At 50.5% G+C, this 17,696-nt stretch overlaps 1 protein-coding gene across 4 annotated transcripts in view; it reads left to right on the top strand.

Moving 5' to 3' along the window:
- The window catches only part of SUPT5H (SPT5 homolog, DSIF elongation factor subunit), a 37,721-nt gene extending 20,468 nt beyond the window's left edge, over window positions 1-17,253 (top strand). For all 4 annotated transcript variants that reach the window (XM_023508253.1, XM_003802128.3, XM_012812932.2 and 1 more), the window contains 20 exons: window positions 1,169-1,420; window positions 4,245-4,334; window positions 4,440-4,510; window positions 7,446-7,551; window positions 7,781-7,874; window positions 7,964-8,100; window positions 9,113-9,268; window positions 9,366-9,512; window positions 11,234-11,380; window positions 11,473-11,598; window positions 12,441-12,522; window positions 12,819-12,938; window positions 13,020-13,122; window positions 13,210-13,337; window positions 13,428-13,533; window positions 13,960-14,118; window positions 14,229-14,397; window positions 14,649-14,852; window positions 16,653-16,748; window positions 16,826-17,253. In XM_023508253.1, the coding sequence (XP_023364021.1) occupies window positions 1,169-1,420; window positions 4,245-4,334; window positions 4,440-4,510; window positions 7,446-7,551; window positions 7,781-7,874; window positions 7,964-8,100; window positions 9,113-9,268; window positions 9,366-9,512; window positions 11,234-11,380; window positions 11,473-11,598; window positions 12,441-12,522; window positions 12,819-12,938; window positions 13,020-13,122; window positions 13,210-13,337; window positions 13,428-13,533; window positions 13,960-14,118; window positions 14,229-14,397; window positions 14,649-14,852; window positions 16,653-16,748; window positions 16,826-16,969 (2,637 nt within the window). In that variant the 3' untranslated portion in view covers window positions 16,970-17,253. The remainder of the gene's footprint in view (window positions 1-1,168; window positions 1,421-4,244; window positions 4,335-4,439; window positions 4,511-7,445; window positions 7,552-7,780; window positions 7,875-7,963; window positions 8,101-9,112; window positions 9,269-9,365; window positions 9,513-11,233; window positions 11,381-11,472; window positions 11,599-12,440; window positions 12,523-12,818; window positions 12,939-13,019; window positions 13,123-13,209; window positions 13,338-13,427; window positions 13,534-13,959; window positions 14,119-14,228; window positions 14,398-14,648; window positions 14,853-16,652; window positions 16,749-16,825) is intronic.
- Window positions 17,254-17,696: the final 443 nt, after the last annotated feature.

Here is a 17,696-nt window from a genome sequence, read left to right as displayed (position 1 = left end):
ATTCAAACCCGCCACCTTAGGTGTATGTGGCTGGCGCCTTAGCCACTTGAGCCACAGGCGCCAAGCCTAATTTTATTTATTTTTTATTGAGACAGAGTCTCACTTTGTGGCCCTCTGTAGAGTGCCATGGCGTTATAGCTTACATCAACCTCCAATTCTTGGGCTCAAGTGATTCGCTTTCCTCAGCCTCCCAAGTAGCTGGGACTACAGGAGCCCACCACAACACCTGGCTATTTTTAGAGACAGGGTCTCGCTCTGGCTCATGCTGGTCTCGAACTTGTAAGCTCAGGCAATCCACCCACCTCAGCCTCCCAGAGTACTAGGATTACAGGCGTGAGCCACCGCACCTGGCCTGTTACTAGTTTCTAATTTCATTACATGTGGGTAGAGAATTACTTTATATGATTTCAGTTTTTTTACATTGATTGAGACCCATTTTATGGCCTTTACATGGCTTATCCTGGAGAGTGGTCAGTATGTCCCACATAAGAATGTGTGTTCTGCTGTTGTTAGGGGGAGTGTTCTATCTGCAGCTGTCTGTTAGGTCTGGTTGACTTACAGTGTTGCTCAAGTGTTCTGTTTCCTCATTGATCTGTCTAGTTCTATTCATTATTGAAAGTGGGGTATTGTAGTCTTTGGTATTATCGTTGAATAGTCTGTTTTGCTTTGTATATTTTGAGGTTCTATTAGTTTCCTATATGTTAATAATGTTATATCTTGTTGGTGGATTGACCCTTTTACTGTTACAAAGTGTCCTTTCTGGTCTCTGGTGATAATTTTTGTCTTAAGGGTATGTTTTGGCTGATACTCACATGTAACCACTTTAGCTGGCTTTGGTTCTAATTATTTTTGTTACATACACCATGTGTTGAATGTCTTTCTGGTTATATAGATTCATCTCATTGTTTTCTTTAATTGCTACACTATATTTCATAGTATACAGTTAAGCCATAATTTAGCCAATCTCTCTTTTTGAGCATCTTTAAGTTTCTAACCTTGTTTGTTTACTATAATAAATAATTCTTCAGGGAAGAGTTTTGTGTCCTTGTCATTGTGCCAACATGTTTCTGTGGGATAGATTCCTGGAAAGGGAACTGCTGATGAGTGGCAGTCATTACTGTTGTTAGCAGTGTGTCTCACTGTCTCCTTCTACCGGCTCACCCTGCAGCCTCTGCAAATTAAGTCAGTAGTGGCACCAGAGCACGTGAAGGGTTACATCTACGTGGAAGCCTACAAGCAGACCCACGTGAAGCAAGCCATTGAGGGTGTGGGCAACCTGCGGCTTGGCTACTGGAACCAGCAGATGGTGCCCATCAAGGAGATGACAGATGTGCTTAAAGTGGTGAAGGAGGTGGCCAACCTGAAACCAAAGTCCTGGGTCCGTCTCAAGCGGGGCATTTACAAGGATGACATCGCTCAGGTGCCAGGGGTGGGGCAGCTGAGGGCATCAGGGCTTCCCTCTTCTGTCCTCCCCTCTTTTCCTTTTGTCCTTCTCATCCTTCTTTCAATCACAGAGAACAGAACCCTGCTCTGATTAGGTGAAGCAGATCCTAGATCTTGTGAACACGCAGGAAATGGACAGCCAAGGTTGTGCTTATTCAAAGGCATTTTTTTTTTTAAATTTTTCGAGACTGAGTCTCACTTTGTTGCCCTCAGTAGAGTGCTGTGGCCTCATAGCTTGCCTCACAGCACCCTCAAACTCTTGGTCTCAAGCATTTGCCTTCCCTCAGCCTCCCTAGTAGCTGGAGGGTCCCACCACAATGCCCAGCTATTTTTAGAGGCAGGGTCTCGCTCTGGCTCAGACTGGTCTCGAACCTTGTAAGCTCAGGCAATCCGCCCGCCTTGGCCTCCCAGAGTGCTAGGATTATAGGTGTGAGCCACCATGACCATGCCTAGCCTGTTCAAAGGCATGTTGAGTAATGATCTGAAAGAGGTGAAGGAGCAAGCCATGTGGAATTCTTGGGAAAAGTGTTACAGGGAGAAGGGACAGCACATCAGATGGGACTTTCACTGGCTGAAACAGGGAGTGAAGGTGAGAAGGGCGAGAGATGAGTTCAGTGGGGTAACAAGGCCTTGTAGCCCCTTGCAGGGCTTTTGTGTTTACTGAAGTAAGATAGGAGGACTCTAAGGGACACGGTCTCACTTTGATTTTAGTAGGATTTCTCTGGTGACTGTGTTGAGACCCCTTGGTGATATTGGCCCCAGGCAACATTTGGAAATGTCTGGAGACAGTTTCAGTTATGTCAGCTGGGATGAGGGAAAGGGTAGAAGTTAGGGTTGTTAGTCATATTCAACAATTCATAGGGCAGCTGCCACAGCAAAGAATGATCTGGCCCAGAAGGCCAGTAGTGCAAAGGTTGAGTAACAGAGGCCTGGAATAGACTGGAGGGGGCCATGGATAAGAGCAAGGCAGACCAGTGAGGAGGCTGCTGCCATTAGCCCAGGTGGCAGGTGCTGGCAAGACAGGACCCAGGTTATAGTACAGGTTCAGTGTTTCTCACCTGAAATGCTTGGGACCAGAATTTTTTTAGTTTTCAAAGTTTTTCAGATTTTGGAATATTTGCATTATACTTAACTGGTTAAGCATCCCAAATCCAAAAATTCAACATCTAGAATGCTCTAGTGAGCATTTCCTTTGAGTGTACTGTAGCATTGAAGAAAGTTTTGTACTCTAGAGGATTTTGAATTTTTGGATTTGGGATGCTATGCTAAGCTTATAGTGGAAGAGAACAGATTTTTTTTTTTTTGAAACAGAGCCTCAAGCTGTCCCCCTGGGTAGAGTGCCATGGCATCACAGCTCACAGGAGTGAGCTGGGCTCACTCCTGGGCTCCAGCGAGTCTCCTGCCTCAGCCTCCCAAGTAGCTAGGACCACAGGCACCCGCTACAATGCCCGGCTATTTTTTGATTGCAGCCATCATTGTTGTTAGGTGGGCCCGGACTAGATTCGAACCCACCACCTTAGGTGTACGTGGCTGGTGCCTTAGCCACTTGAGCCACTGGCGCCGAGCCGAGGACAGATATTTTGAAGGCAGAATTGACAGGATTTGCTGACAGGTTGGATGTGGGTATAAGAAGAAAAAAGGGGGTCAGGCACTGTGGCTCACACCTCTGATCCTAGCACTCTGGGAGGCTGAGGCAGTGGATTACCTGAGCTCAGGAGTTTGAGAACAGCCTGAGCAAGAGCAAGACCTCATGTCTAAAAATACCCTGGCACTGTGGCAGGCGCCTATAGTCCCAGCTACTTGGGAGACTGAGGCAAGAGGATCACTGGAGCCCAAGAGTTTGATTGCTGTGAGTTATGATGACACCACAGCATTCTATCAAGGGTGACAAAGTGAGACTCTAACTCCTAAAAAGAAGAAAAAAAATTACAGCTGGGTGCGGTGGCTCACACCTGTAGTCCTGGCCTTCTGGCAGGCGGAGGCAGGTGGATTGCCTGAGCAAGAGCAAGACCTTGTCTCTAAAAATAGTTGGGTGTTGTGGCAGGTGCCTGTAGTCCCAGCTACTCAGGAGGCTGAGGCAAAAGAATCACTTGACCTCAAAGAGTTTGAGGTTGCTGTGAGCTGTGGTGTGAAAGCACTCTACCAAGGGCAACAAAAGTGAGAATCTGTCTCAAAAAACAAACAAAAAAAACCGAGGTCAAGAATGATTCCCAGGTTGTGTGCCTGTGCAGAAGGAAAAATGGAGTGGGGATGCTGGGTGAGGGGCAGGTTTGAATGCAATCAGTTCAAGTGTGGTTGTCCTAGATTAGGGGGATCTTTTATTTTTATTTTTTTATTTTTTGAGGCAGTCTCACTTTGTTGCCCGGCATCATAGCGCACAGCAACCTCAAACTCAGGCTCAAGCAGTTTTCTTGCCTCAGCCTCCTAAGTAGCTGAAACTATAGGTGCCTGTCACAACACCTGGCTACTTTTAGAGACAGCGTCTTGAACCTGTGAGCTCAGGCAATCCACTCGCCTCAGCCTCCCAGAGTGCTAGGATTACAGGCGTGAGCCACTGTGCCTGGTGTTAGGGGAACCTTTTGGATATCCAAGTGGAGTTGTCAAGCAGGCAGTGGATATTCAGTGCCAAGAGTTGAGGTGAGATAGGCTGGGAAGAGACTTTTGGGGCTTGTCAGCAGCTTGATTTCTTGTCATCCTCTGTCCCTTCCCCTTCCTCTTCCTGGCATATCTTTGTTCTTTGTGTGTCTAGGGTCAGGGAGAGAGAGCTGGGCCCCTACTGACCGCCTGTCTGCCCTGTCCAGGTGGATTATGTGGAGCCCAGCCAGAACACGATCTCCCTGAAGATGATCCCCCGTATTGACTATGACCGCATCAAGGCCCGAATGAGCTTGGTACCGTGGGGCTCTGCTGCCTGCAGGAGGGGTTGCGCTGGATCCCTGCTGGTGGCCAAGCCCCTCTTCTCTCACCCTTCCCACCCATGCCTCTTTCCTCCATAGAAAGACTGGTTTGCAAAAAGGAAGAAGTTTAAGCGGCCTCCACAGAGGCTGTTTGACGCTGAGAAGATCAGGTGAGAATATCCTTGGGGACTGTCTGGGATGGGTCCCCAGGGCCTTTGGTATAGAATGTGCCTGTGTACATCCTCCTCAGGGGTGGGCCCCCTCCACAGGTTAGTTTGTGAGTGGTTAGCGTGGAAGCACAGCCTCAGGTGGGTTGCTTCACATCCCTGTGCTTCCATTTCTTTCTTTCTTTTTTCTTTTTTTTTTTCTTGGAGGTAGAGTCTCAAGCTGTCGTCCTAGGTTGAGTGCCATAGCATCATAGCTCACAGCAACCTCAAACTCTTGGGTGCATGCGATCCTCTTGCCTCAGACTTTCTATTTTTAGTAGTGATGGGTCTTGCTTTTGCTCAGGCTGGTCTTGAACTCATGAACTCAAGCAATCCACTTGCCTCGGCCTCCCAGAGTGCTAGGACTACAGGCATGAGCCACCATGCCCTGCCTGTTTTTTTTTGTTTTTTGTTTTTTGTTTTGAGACAGAGCCTCAAGCTATCCCCCTGGGTAGAGTGCCATGGCATCACAGCTCACAGCAACCTCCAACTCCTGGGCTCAAGCGAGTCTCCTGCCTCAGCCTCCCAAGTAGCTGGGACTACCAGGCGCCCGCCACAATGCCCGGCCATTTTTTGGTTGCAGCCATCATTGTTTGGCGGGCCCGGGCTGGGGATTCAAACCTGCCACCTTAGGTGTATGTGGCTGGAGCCTTAGCCACTTGAGCTACAGGCACCGAGCCTTTTTTTTTTTTTGAAGATAGAGTCTCACTTTGTTGCCCTTGGTAGAGTGCGTGTTGTCACGCTCACAGCAAACTCACACTCTTGGGCTTAAGTGATTCTCTTGCCTCAGCCTCCCAAGTAGCTGGGACTACAGGTGCCTACCACAACGTCCAGCTAGTTTTAGAGATGAGGTCTCACTCTGGTTCAGGCTGGTCTTGAACCTGTGAGCTCAGGCAATCCACTGTCTCAGCCTCCCAGAGTGCTAGGATTACAGGTGTGAGCCACCACACCCAGCCTTGTGCTTCTGTTTGCTCTGCTAAAGGTGGATGGTAACAACTCCTGCTTCCTGGGATCATAGAATTAATTGAACTAATGTGTGTGTGTGTGCCGGAGCCGTACTCATTACGTGATAAATGAGGTTGATGGTATCAGATATGGTAAAGTGGGGTTTATGGATCTTGGCAGGCTTCCTAAAGTCCCCTTCCCTCATCTCCTTATTTCCACCTGAGATGGGGCTGTAGCGCCCCTTACTCTCAGATGTCTTCCCTGGTTTCCTAGCTGGGTGGAGGATCGAAGCAACCCAGGGCCAGCCTGGGGCTCCAACAGGGAGGGCAGGAGAGGAGGAGATGGAGAAAGGAGGTGCCAGTGACACTCTTCTCTCTGGTCCTGTTCTGGAACTATTTGGGTGAGTCAGCCGGTTAAAGGTGATGAACACCTTTTACTCTGCACCTGAGTCTGCTAATACATCACATGCCTGAACTGGACCCATTCACACCCTCAGTCTGCTGGGCCACAGGCCCCTGACATGCCCAGCAGAGGATCCTTGTCCCTTCTCCCAGATTCACTACATGGAGAAGGTGGTTGAGTGAGTAAGCAGGAGGAACCTGACCTACCTCTTCCATGTGTCTCCCTTTGGGGAGTGCTAGAGTCTCCCTTCCCCACTCAGGGAACATGGAGTAGGAACTAAGTATCGCCCACCCCACATGCAGAGGCACAGATAGACCAGAGTAGCAGAAGTAAGGTGCAGGCCTGACAGTCCCACCAACTCAATTTTGAATCCTAACTATTAGACTCACTAGCTTGGTGACCTCTTGCTAGGACCTCCCTGAGCCTGTATTCCCTCACTTAGAAATTGAGGAGCATAATATAACTGATGTCACAGGGTTTGAGGAGGGGTCAGTGAGGTAGTGAAGGTGCAGGCCAGGCTAAGTGGTCATGAATATTAACTTGTATTATTGTTTGATACTAATACTTTGTTCAACTAATACTCACTAAGGCTGGGAACAGTGGTTCATGCCTATAATCCTAGCACTCAGGGGAGGCCAAAATGGGTGGATTGCTTAAGCTCAGGAGTTTGAGACCAGGCTGAGTGAGAGCAAGACCCAGCTTTACTAAAAATAACAAACCCATAGGCGGCACCTGTAGCTCAGTGGGAAGGGCACTGGCCACATACACCAAGGCTGGCAGGTTTGAACCCAGCCTGGGCCTGCTAAAACAACAGTGACAATGGCAACAACAACAACAAAAATAGCCAGGCGTTGTGGCAGGTGCTATAGTCCCAGCTACTTGGGAGGCTGAGGCAAGAGAATTGCTTAAGCCCAAGAGTTAGAGGTTGCTGTGAGCTGTGATGCTACGGCACTCTACCCAGGGCCACAGCTTGAGACTGTTTCAAAAAAAGAAAATATAAATCAATAAAGGACTAGTTTTGCTGGCAACTAGTAGTGTGAGCTACTTGGGAGGCTGAGGTAGGAGGATCGCTTGAACCCAGTTATTTGAGCTTGCTATAAACTATGATGACATCACGTCACTTAACCCCAGGGTGACAGAGTGGGACTCTGTCTACAAAAATAAATAAATAAAAACTAATAATCATTGAGCATTTGTTCTTGGTAAAGTAGGAGAAATGGGAGTGAATGGAAAATTTCTGCCCTTCTGGAGCTGTTGTACTAGTTGCAGAGACAGATCAAACACTAGCCTGCTGGACTGTGGCCAGTACTCTTGTGAAAGATGAATCGGGGAAGGGGGCCTTGGAGTGCAGGGGGTGGGGAATGTGTGCAGCTTCTTCCACGTGGGCCTTTGTGGTTTGTGAGCTGTTACTCCCCTCAAGTGGGTGTTTGCTGAGCTGGCTAGGCCAGTCCTCCCTGTGGTCTTCTCCTCCTTTGTCAGCCAAAGAAACTGAGGCACAGCAACATTCTTTTCTTGACCCCCTCTTTTTAATCTCCTCCTCACAAAATTCCAGGTCCCTAGGGGGTGATGTTGCCTCTGATGGTGATTTCCTCATCTTTGAGGGGAACCGTTATAGCCGGAAGGGGTTCCTGTTCAAGAGCTTCGCCATGTCTGCTGTGGTGAGGAGGGTCCCAGAGAGGGCATTGATGTTGGGGGGAGTAATTGGTCTTTCTCCTCCCTGTTGTCTAAGGGTACTCCTCAAGTTAGAGTGTCCCCTGGAGAATAATTCTCATGGTATCTCCAGCCCACTCAACTGGGCTATGGCACTGACTTCGGTCTATTTCCTCCTTCTGCCCTGCCCCTGCCCCTGCCCCTGCCCCTGCCCCTGCCCCTGCCCCTGGGGCTCAGATCACAGAGGGTGTGAAGCCCACACTCTCTGAGTTGGAGAAGTTCGAGGACCAGCCAGAAGGCATAGACCTGGAGGTGGTGACTGAGAGCACAGGTATTTGACCCCATCAGCAACCCAGGTCAAGGATGAGGGGCAGCTTGTGGTGCACAGCCCCCCGATCAGCCTTGTGACTATCCTTGCAGGGAAGGAGCGGGAGCACAATTTCCAACCTGGAGACAATGTGGAGGTCTGTGAGGGTGAGCTCATCAACCTGCAGGGCAAGATCCTCAGCGTGGATGGCAATAAGATCACCATCATGCCCAAGCATGAGGACCTTAAGGTGGGTACCAGGGCTGGGGCTCTTGGGTCTGAGAAGCAGGGCGTCAGACCTGAGGGTATGTCTGCTTGTATGTGGGTATCCAGGAGAAGGTGTGTCTAGGCCTTCCTAGTGTTGTCAGGATACATCTGATGAGGTAATACGTGTGTGCAGCTCAGCATCAGGCTGGGGTGTATGCAGGCCTGCTTTTGTCATCTGGGGAAAGGTATGTCAGATTATATTTCTAGAGGCCTGGCATGTAGGTCCTATCTCCAGGGCCCTTCTAGGGTGTCTCTTTGGGGGTAACTGTGCTGTACATGTGTGGGTTATATGTTCAATGTTTCTGTTCTGGGTTTTTTTGTTTTGTTTTTATTTTTTATTTGATTTTAGCCAAGATGTAACATGTCCTAGGTGTTGAAGCAGGATAGTGTATGTCACGCCTACCTGTGGCTGTTATAGGGAGGAAGAAACAGGCATCCAGAGGGTGTGTCTTGATATGTGACCATATCATCAAAGGGCTTGGTTAGTTGTAGGTGTCACTGGAGGGTGACTCGGCCTATCCTTTGTTTCTGAAAAGCACGATAGCTAGGGATGTGTTGGGCTAAGTATGTGATATGATTAACCACAGACTAATCTGAGGTGGGTGCCTATTCCTTTTTTTTTTTTTTTTTTGAATATATGTGTGTGCGTGTGGTTGGTTAGGCTGTTTCCTGGTTTGTCTGTGCATCCGGGAAGTTGTCTCCTGCAGTGTCCTGTGTCTGTGGGGTGGGATTTTTCTGCAGGTCCAGGCAGGCTTGAGAGCTGACAGTTTCTTTGTGGGGTAGGAGTTTAATTGATGTCTGTGTCTCTGTGGCAGTGTGAGAGGTTGTTTGCGTGGCAGAAGGTGGTCTGCAGGTGGGCAAGGTGAAACTGGAGTGGCTTTAGCCTCCACTCATTTTGAAGAACATGAGTGGATTCTGAAGGTGGGTGGGAGGGGCTGGTGGGTGGTGGTGGCTTCCCCTCACCTATTGCCCTCACCCTACATTCAATTCCTCAGGACATGCTAGAGTTCCCAGCCCAGGAACTTAGAAAGTACTTTAAGATGGGGGACCATGTGAAGGTGATTGCTGGCCGATTTGAGGGCGACACAGGCCTCATTGTTCGGGTGGAGGAGAACTTTGTCATCCTCTTCTCTGACCTCACCATGCATGAGGTAGGCAGATAGAAGGAGAGGGTGGCGGGCATATGTGCCAGGAGGAGAGTAGGCGACCACTTGGGCCCTACCTCACCCCTGTGCTATCTCCTGATAGCTGAAGGTGCTTCCCCGGGACCTGCAGCTCTGCTCAGAGACAGCATCAGGTGTGGATGTTGGAGGCCAGCACGAATGGGGTGAGCTGGTACAGCTGGACCCTCAGACCGTGGGTGTTATTGTGCGACTAGAGCGGGAGACCTTCCAGGTGTGTGTTGTGCTCCGTGGTGGGGGCTTATTTTCAGTGGCCTTCCTCTCCCTTGAGTGCCAATCCCATGAGGCAGCTGAGCATGGTAGTTAAGAAGCCAGACTGCTGACTGCTCTGGGTTGTAGACCTGTCTCTGTCACTCATGTCTGGCTTTGTGATATCTGGCAAGTGGCAAATTACTCATCCTCTCTGTGCCTTAGTTTCAAATCGTGCAGAATGAGGATAATAGCTACATCTACTTAATTTGTTGTGAATAAATCCCTGAGGCTAGGTATGTACCTTGACATTTGGTCCTCAGTGACACAGTGCTACATGTCCCCTTCTCTTGTCATGCCTCCATGCCTTCCTTTTTTTTAGAGACAGTCTCACTTTATCACCCTTGGTAGAGTGCTGTGGCGTCATAGTTCACAGCAACCTCCAGCTCTTGGGAACCTGAGGGTGGGAGGAGCGACTCAAGCTATTGCCCTTGATAGAGTGCCATAGCGTCACAGCTCACAGCAACCTCAAACTCTTGGGCTTAAGCAATTCTCTTGCCTTAGCCTCCTGAGTAGCTGGGACTACAGGTGCCTGCCACAATGCCCGGCTGTTTTTTTGTTGCAGTTTGGCCAGAGCCAGGTTTGAACCCATATACCCACCGTCGGTATATGGGGCTGGTGCCCTACCCACTGAGCCACAGGCACTGCCCTCTCTATGCCTTCTTATAGAGCATGGTACTTAGGGCCCTGGACTCCAGATCTGCATCTCAGCTGTATTGCTTCTGGGCTATATGACCCTGGGCTAGTGATTTGCCCTTTTGGGTCTGAGGTTCCCACCTCTGTAAGATGGGAGTCACGATAGACTAGGTGCAGTGGCTCACACCTGTAATCCTAGCATTTGGGAGGCGAAGGCGAGTGGATTGTCTGAGCTCATGGGTTCGAGACCAGCCTGAGCTAGAGCGAGACCTCGTCTCAAAAATAGCTGGGCATTGTGGTGGGCATCTGTAGTCCTAGCTACTTGGGAGGCTGAGGCAAGAGAACCACTTGAGCCCAAGAGTTTGAGGTTGCTGTGAGCTAGGATGCCACAGCATTCTACTAAGGGTGACCAGGTAAGACTCTGTCTCAAAAAAAAAAAAAAAAAAGATGGGAATCATGATACTATCCACCTCAGAGGAAAGTTTCTAGGCTTGAGAGAAGTCATAAGGGGTCCAGCACAGAGTGATGGGTAAAAAATTAGCTATTGTTGGCTCAGTGCCTGTAGCATAGTGGTTACAGCACCAGCCACAAACACCAGAGGTGGCTGATTTGAACCTGGCCAGGGCAGCTAACCAACAATGACAACTGCAACAAAAATAGCCAGGCATTGTGGCAGGTGCCTGTAGTCCCAGCTACTTGGGAGGCTGAGACAAGAGAATTGCTTATGCCCAAGAGTTTGAGGTTGCTGTGAGCTGTGACGCTATGGCACTCTATCAAGGGCAATAGCTTGAGTCGCTCCTCCCACCCTCAGGTTCCCAATGTTCAATTAGGGTGGAGTCTCCTCTCAGAGTTTTTTAGAACGATTGGGAGCATTTTTGGTTGACCCAATGCTAAGAAGTAGCACTCTCACAGCCTGCCTTACAGCCAGGGAGTCTAGGTGTCCTGTTTGGGACAGTCTCCCATAAGGAAGGATCATCCCACTTTAAGAAAACCCTGTGCCATGTCACTCTTTTTCACTCCACACCCTTGCCTTTTGCCCTCCCCCTCTAGGTGCTGAACATGCATGGGAAGGTGGTGACTGTCAGGCATCAGGCTGTGACCCGGAAAAAGGACAACCGCTTTGCTGTGGCCCTGGACTCAGAACAGAACAATATTCATGTGAAAGATATCGTCAAGGTCATTGATGGCCCCCATTCAGTGAGTATAAGTTCCTGCCCTTGAACTGAATCTGAAGGAGTTGTGGTGGGACAGGGCATGGCCAGGAAAATGACCCTCCTCTCTTTATCTAGGGCCGGGAGGGGGAGATTCGCCACCTTTTCCGAGGTGTCGCCTTCCTGCATTGCAAGAAACTGGTGGAGAATGGGGGCATGTTTGTCTGCAAGGCCCGCCATCTGGTGCTAGCTGGAGGCTCAAAGGTGAGGCAGGCGTGGCAGGCCATGTCTGTTGGGTACCTGGCTGGATTCTCTAGGCCTCCCTGGTTCTGGGAGAGACAAGATTAGAAGGGCAGATGTCATTGTTACATCCTAGGCAAAGAGTGAGTAAAGAGTTTATTTAGGGATCTGAACTATTCGCCAGATTATTCATTCATTTAATTTTATTGAGCACCTGTAGGGTGCCAGACTGGAGATTTAGCAATGAACGAGACAAAAATCTCTGCCCTTCTAGAGCTGATACTCCAGAGATGAACAGCTTAGTACATACACATAACACAGTGTGAGGTGACAGCAAGCACTGTGAAGCAAAATAAAGCAGTGTAAGGAGATGGGGCTCTTTCCTTAGAGCAGGATAAAGGCCTCCTTAGAAGGTGACATTCGAGCAGAGAGTGAATGAAGGGATGGAAAATCATAGGAATATTTTGGTGAATCAACAAATGTAAAGGCCCTGAGGTGGGCCTTGTAGGAAAGTTGTACAGTATCAGTGGGGAGTTGGGATAAGGAGGTGGTATCCTCAAGACCGTGCACATGGCTTGATGATTTCCCATGGTTTGCAATTTTTTGTCTCTAGGGACTTAAATTGGTAACTATCCACATTTCAGTCCCACTCCTTGGCCAGGGCAAGCGCAGCCCTCCTGATTGGCAGTCCCATAAAGGCAGGGAGGTGGCAATTCTCCCAAAATGAAGTTGAGGTTTTGTTACCAGGAGGAGGGAGGGGTGGCTGCCAGGGTGAAGGCAGTGTGTGGTATGGGGGCTGGGGCCAGAGGCCAGTCCCTGCCGCCCCCAGTCCCTGCATGCTGGTTTACTCCATTCCCCTCCCCTAGCCCCGAGATGTGAACAACTTCACTGATGGCTTTTCCCCTATGAGCCCCCGGATCAGCAGCCCCATGCACCCCAGTCTTGGAGGTGAGAGGTCAGGGGCCAGCGATGTGTTGGGTGGGGCTGGGGGAGAGCCATGGTCATTCAGGTTACACTGAGTGCCCCTCCCCGGGCTGGGCCCTGCTATTAGGGTGCTCAGCCTGCAGGAGGACAGACCCAGCCCCAAGGTACATCCTATCCCAGAGTGGTGAGGGCTCTGATGGAAAGGCCCAGGGGCCGGGGTCAGGCAGAGGAGGCTCCTCACCCAAGTATGAGGGAGCCAAGCAGGTGAAAAGAGGGGCTTGACAGGCCCCTGGGGGACTGGTGACCTTCTCCTTCTCCAGGTCAGCATGGTGGCTTTGGTAGCCCAGGTGGTGGCAGCGGTGGCATGAGCAGGGGCCGAGGGCGGAGAGACAACGAGCTCATTGGCCAGACTGTGCGCATCTCCCAGGGGCCCTACAAAGGTGACCTTCAAGGCCACATGGATGCCTGGGGAGGGACATGGTGAAGGAGAACCCTGGGCCTGACCTCTTACCCCCCACCAGGGTACATTGGTGTAGTGAAGGATGCCACGGAATCCACGGCCCGCGTGGAACTTCACTCCACCTGCCAGACCATCTCTGTAGACCGTCAGCGCCTCACCACAGTGTATGAGCTGGGCCAGGGAGGGTCAGGGGGCACCTGCTGGGTGGCAAGAGGGCTCTAATTCATCCCACTTGTTCTCCATGTTCATAGGGGCTCACGGCGCCCAGGTGGCATGACCTCCACCTATGGGCGGACACCCATGTATGGTTCCCAGACGCCCATGTATGGTTCTGGGTCCCGTACACCTATGTACGGCTCACAGACACCCCTCCAAGATGGTGAGCATTCCTGGGGACAAGGAAGAGGGGCAATGAGGGGACCTGGAGACAGGACAGAACGGATAGACATATTCCTCTCCCCCATTCTAGGCAGCCGCACCCCACATTATGGCTCGCAGACGCCCCTGCATGACGGCAGTCGCACTCCTGCCCAAAGTGGGGCCTGGGACCCTAACAACCCCAACACACCATCACGGTGAGAGCCAGGGCTCCCTGAGGCCTGGGTATGTATTGGTGTGTGAGTAGTCATGCCTGCCTAGGGGACAAAGGGGTCTGTGAGGCCAACCCAGAATTCTGTTTCTGGCCCCAGGCTGGTCCATATAATGTAGGCATGGCTGCAGGGGGGCAGAGCAATCTTTTCTTCACCGCTAACCACAGGGATACATTGTGGTTATCCCTGGGGTTGGGGAGAGATTGGTTTGTATGATCTTGGGCAGAGAACATCATCTCTGTGTCACAGTCTCAACTGTAGAACAGAGATAATGTCAGGAACACCTGAGAAAGGGGCTCCTTTGAGAATGAAACCACTTCCATTTGGGCTTGGCGTACAGTGGTGTTCTGGAAGCATCTGCCTTATTATTATTCTCCATAGCCATCCTCAACAGACTTCTTTCCCCAACAGGGCTGAGGAAGAATATGAATACGCCTTTGATGATGAGCCCACCCCATCCCCACAGGCCTATGGAGGAACCCCCAACCCCCAAACACCTGGCTACCCAGACCCTTCATCCCCACAGGTCAATCCGCAGTACAACCCACAGACGCCAGGGACACCAGCTATGTGAGTCTACTGGGGATGACACTAATCTACTCTTGTCCAAACCATCCCCCCGCCATCATTTCCTTTTCCTTCCCTGCCCCAATATATACCCCCTTCTTTTGTCTCTGCAGGTACAACACAGACCAGTTCTCCCCCTATGCTGCTCCTTCCCCACAAGGTTCCTATCAGCCCAGCCCCAGCCCCCAGAGCTACCACCAGGTGGCACCTAGCCCAGCTGGCTACCAGAACACCCATTCTCCAGCCAGCTACCACCCTACGCCTTCACCCATGGCCTATCAGGTACTGATCAGCCTGCATGCTCTTGAGGGTGGTAGACTAGGGTGGACTTCAGGTCTATAGAAAGAGCCAGGCCTGGCCAGGCATGTTGGCTCCCACCTATCATGCTGGTACTTTGGGAGGCCAAGGTGGGAGGATTGCTTGAGCTTGGTGGTTTGAGACCAGCCTGAGCAAGAGTGAGACTCCATCGCTGCCAAAATTAAACAGCCAGGCCAGAAGACTCTTCCCAGTGACATTCCCTCTTTCCCTTGTAGGCTAGCCCCAGCCCCAGTCCTGTTGGCTACAGTCCAATGACACCTGGCGCCCCCTCTCCTGGTGGCTACAACCCACATACACCGGGCTCAGGCATTGAGCAGAACTCTAGCGACTGGGTAACAACTGACATCCAGGTGAAGGTGCGGGACACCTACCTGGATACACAGGTGGTGGGTCAGACAGGTGTCATCCGCAGTGTCACGGTACGTGGGGTCCAGGGTGGTTGTGTGGCATCCTCTCCTTGGTGCCCCTTAATCTTTGTTGTTACTTTTTTGCTTTTAACTGTCTAACCACATATTCAAGTACCCATTTATAGCTGAAAAAGCAGATGTGGAAAGGTTCGGAAGGCAGGGACTTCTGCCTGTCATGATCATGGCTAAGTCTCAGCAGCTTGGAACAGTGTCTGGCACACAGGAGTGTGTTTATTTCGTCTTTTTTTTTTGCAATTTCTGGCCGGGGCTGAGTTTGAACCTGCCACCTCCAGCATATGGGGCCGGTGCCCTACTCCTTTGAACCACAGGCGCCGCCCTGTGTGTTCACTTCTTGACATACTCCTTTGAGAGACTGATTCCGTAGCATGTACTGAGTGCTGCCTCTGTGCCAGGCTTAGGCTTAGCACCAGGTGCTCACACCCCTGGGCTTTCCCTTCCCTAAACATACCTAGTTACCTCCAACCTCAGGGCCTTTGTACATGTACTTTCCTCTTAGTTCCATTCTTCGTCTAGTTAACACCTTTTCAACCTTTAGGGAAGCACCAAGGCTATCTCAGGTCTGCATCTGACAGGTCAATGTTCTTCATTTTGTCAGCTTGCTGCCTAAAAGCTTAATGTTTACCCTGGTGTGATTCTTTGATTATGAAGATTGTATTTTATTTCTTAGGAGCCTCACTTCCTAGATTAAGGACTGTCATCTTTTTGGCCCTCTAATAAATATAAGTTGAATTAATTAAACAGTAAGAGCCTAAGACATCTCTGCCCTCATGGATCTCACATCCCACTGTGGGATACAGGCGTGTTCCCAGACATTGACAGCTCTGAGTGGGCAGAGCTAGGTGGTTGAAGCCAGAGGGCAAGAGCAGCTATCAGGCAGCACCTTACCTGACTTTGGGGGGAATCAGGGAGGGCTTCCTGGAGAAGGAGGCATCTGAGCCGAGACCTGAAGACTAAATAGGAGTTAAGGCAAGAAAAATGATTGGGGTTGACTATGTTCCAAATGGGAGGAATTTCATGTGCAACGGCCTGGAGTTGAGGGAAAGCTTTAGCATATTTGTTGTAGCTAGAACATAAGGGGCCAAGAGGAAGATGAGTGATGTGACCAGAGAAGTGGCCAGGGCCAGCCCATGTGCCAGCCTGAGGAACTTGGACCATCCAGAGGACACAGGGGAGCCATGGAATAATCTAAACAAGAGAGTGGGGGGAATCTGATCTGTGATTTGGAATTAATTCTGTTTTGCTGTCAGAGATGCACTAAGGGTGGTGAGATGGGCTGAGAACCCAGGAGGAGGTTGGGCTGCACTGAGTCAGGGACATGGAGAAGAGGGATAGGAGATAGGAGAGAAGGACTTTTCAGGAGGTTGAATGACCAGGCCTCAGAGCTGGAGTGCTGTTGGTGATAGAAGTGACTAAGATGAGGTCCAGAGCTCTGGCTGGAGGCTGTCCCTAGGCCCAGGGCCCAGGGCCTAGGAGGAGGAGCAGGCATGGGGAAGCTGAGGCCAGTTTGGCACATCAGAGTCAAATGCCTGAGAGCAGTCTCCCTTTTGGGCTAAGTTAGTTTTGTTCTTGTGTTTTCTTTGCTGCTCTGGTCATCCCTCTTCACCCAACCTGTCCCCACACACCATGGGCCCCAGAGCTTTGGAACCAAGACCAGCTTTGGCCTTTTCTTACCCCTATGTCAGAAAATGGCTTGTTTTCTCAGCATCAGCACTGAGCCTGTGTTTCCTAGAATGTGGGCCTCAGTCTTCTGATGGAAGCATGACAACTCACCAGGCTATCCCTACCCTCTAGGGAGGCATGTGCTCCGTGTACTTAAAGGACAGTGAGAAGGTCGTAAGCATTTCCAGTGAGCACCTGGAGCCCATCACCCCCACCAAGAACAACAAGGTAAGGGGAGGGAGCAAGGAGATGAAGGGGCTTGGTCTGCTGACATGGTACCCTAACCACATGTCCCCCACTCCCAGGTGAAAGTGATCCTGGGCGAGGATCGAGAAGCCACAGGTGTCCTGTTGAGTATTGATGGTGAGGATGGCATTGTCCGTATGGATCTTGATGAGCAGCTCAAGATTCTCAACCTCCGCTTCCTGGGGAAGCTCCTGGAAGCCTAAGGCAGGCAGAGTGGGTGGCCTTTGGCAGATAATCTGGCAGATGAAGAGTGACCCTCTTTCCCTGGCCCTTGGCCCATGACAGAAGACCCAGGGCCTGGGGAAGGGCTAGGCTAATGATTCTGGATTTCCTTTTATTCTTCTTTCTGGGATTCCATCTTCTCCCTCCCTGATGCTCATGGAAATCAGAATAGAGTCTGGGAGAGGGTCCTACTGTCTTATACCTCTTCCCTCCAGCTCGCTTTTGTGTTACAGTCTTTGAATAAAAAGAAGCTGTTTGGTCAAAAGTACTGTGTGTGTGTTGGCGATGGAGGGTCTTATCTGTAAGTGGATTTATTTGCAGAACCTACTTTCTTACTTTGTGACTTGGGCAAATAACTGGGTCCTACCTAAGTCTGTTTCCCCATCTAGAAAATATAGTGCATGCCCCAGAGTGCTCTTGAGAAGGATGTATGAGAACACATCAGAAAGAGATGCAGAACTTGCCATGTGACTGATGAAGTTAATAACTTACTCAGGGGCTCGGCGCCTGTGGCTCAAGTGGCTAAGGTGCCAGCCACATACACCTAAGGTGGAGGGTTCAAATCCAGCCCAGGCCCACCAAACAACAATAATGGCTGCAACCAAAAAAAGCCCGGTGTTGTGGCGGATGCCTGTGGTCCCAGCTACTTGGGAGGCTGAGGCAGGAGATTCGCTTGAGCCCAGGAGTTGGAGGTTGCTGTGAGCTGTG

This window comes from Otolemur garnettii, unplaced genomic scaffold (assembly GCF_000181295.1).
Source record: "Otolemur garnettii isolate 467f Iridium unplaced genomic scaffold, OtoGar3 scaffold00233, whole genome shotgun sequence".
In the NCBI taxonomy this organism is placed as follows: domain Eukaryota; kingdom Metazoa; phylum Chordata; class Mammalia; order Primates; family Galagidae; genus Otolemur; species Otolemur garnettii.
Note: the sequence above shows the minus strand (reverse complement) of the source record. Positions and strands in the feature narration are given on the sequence as shown.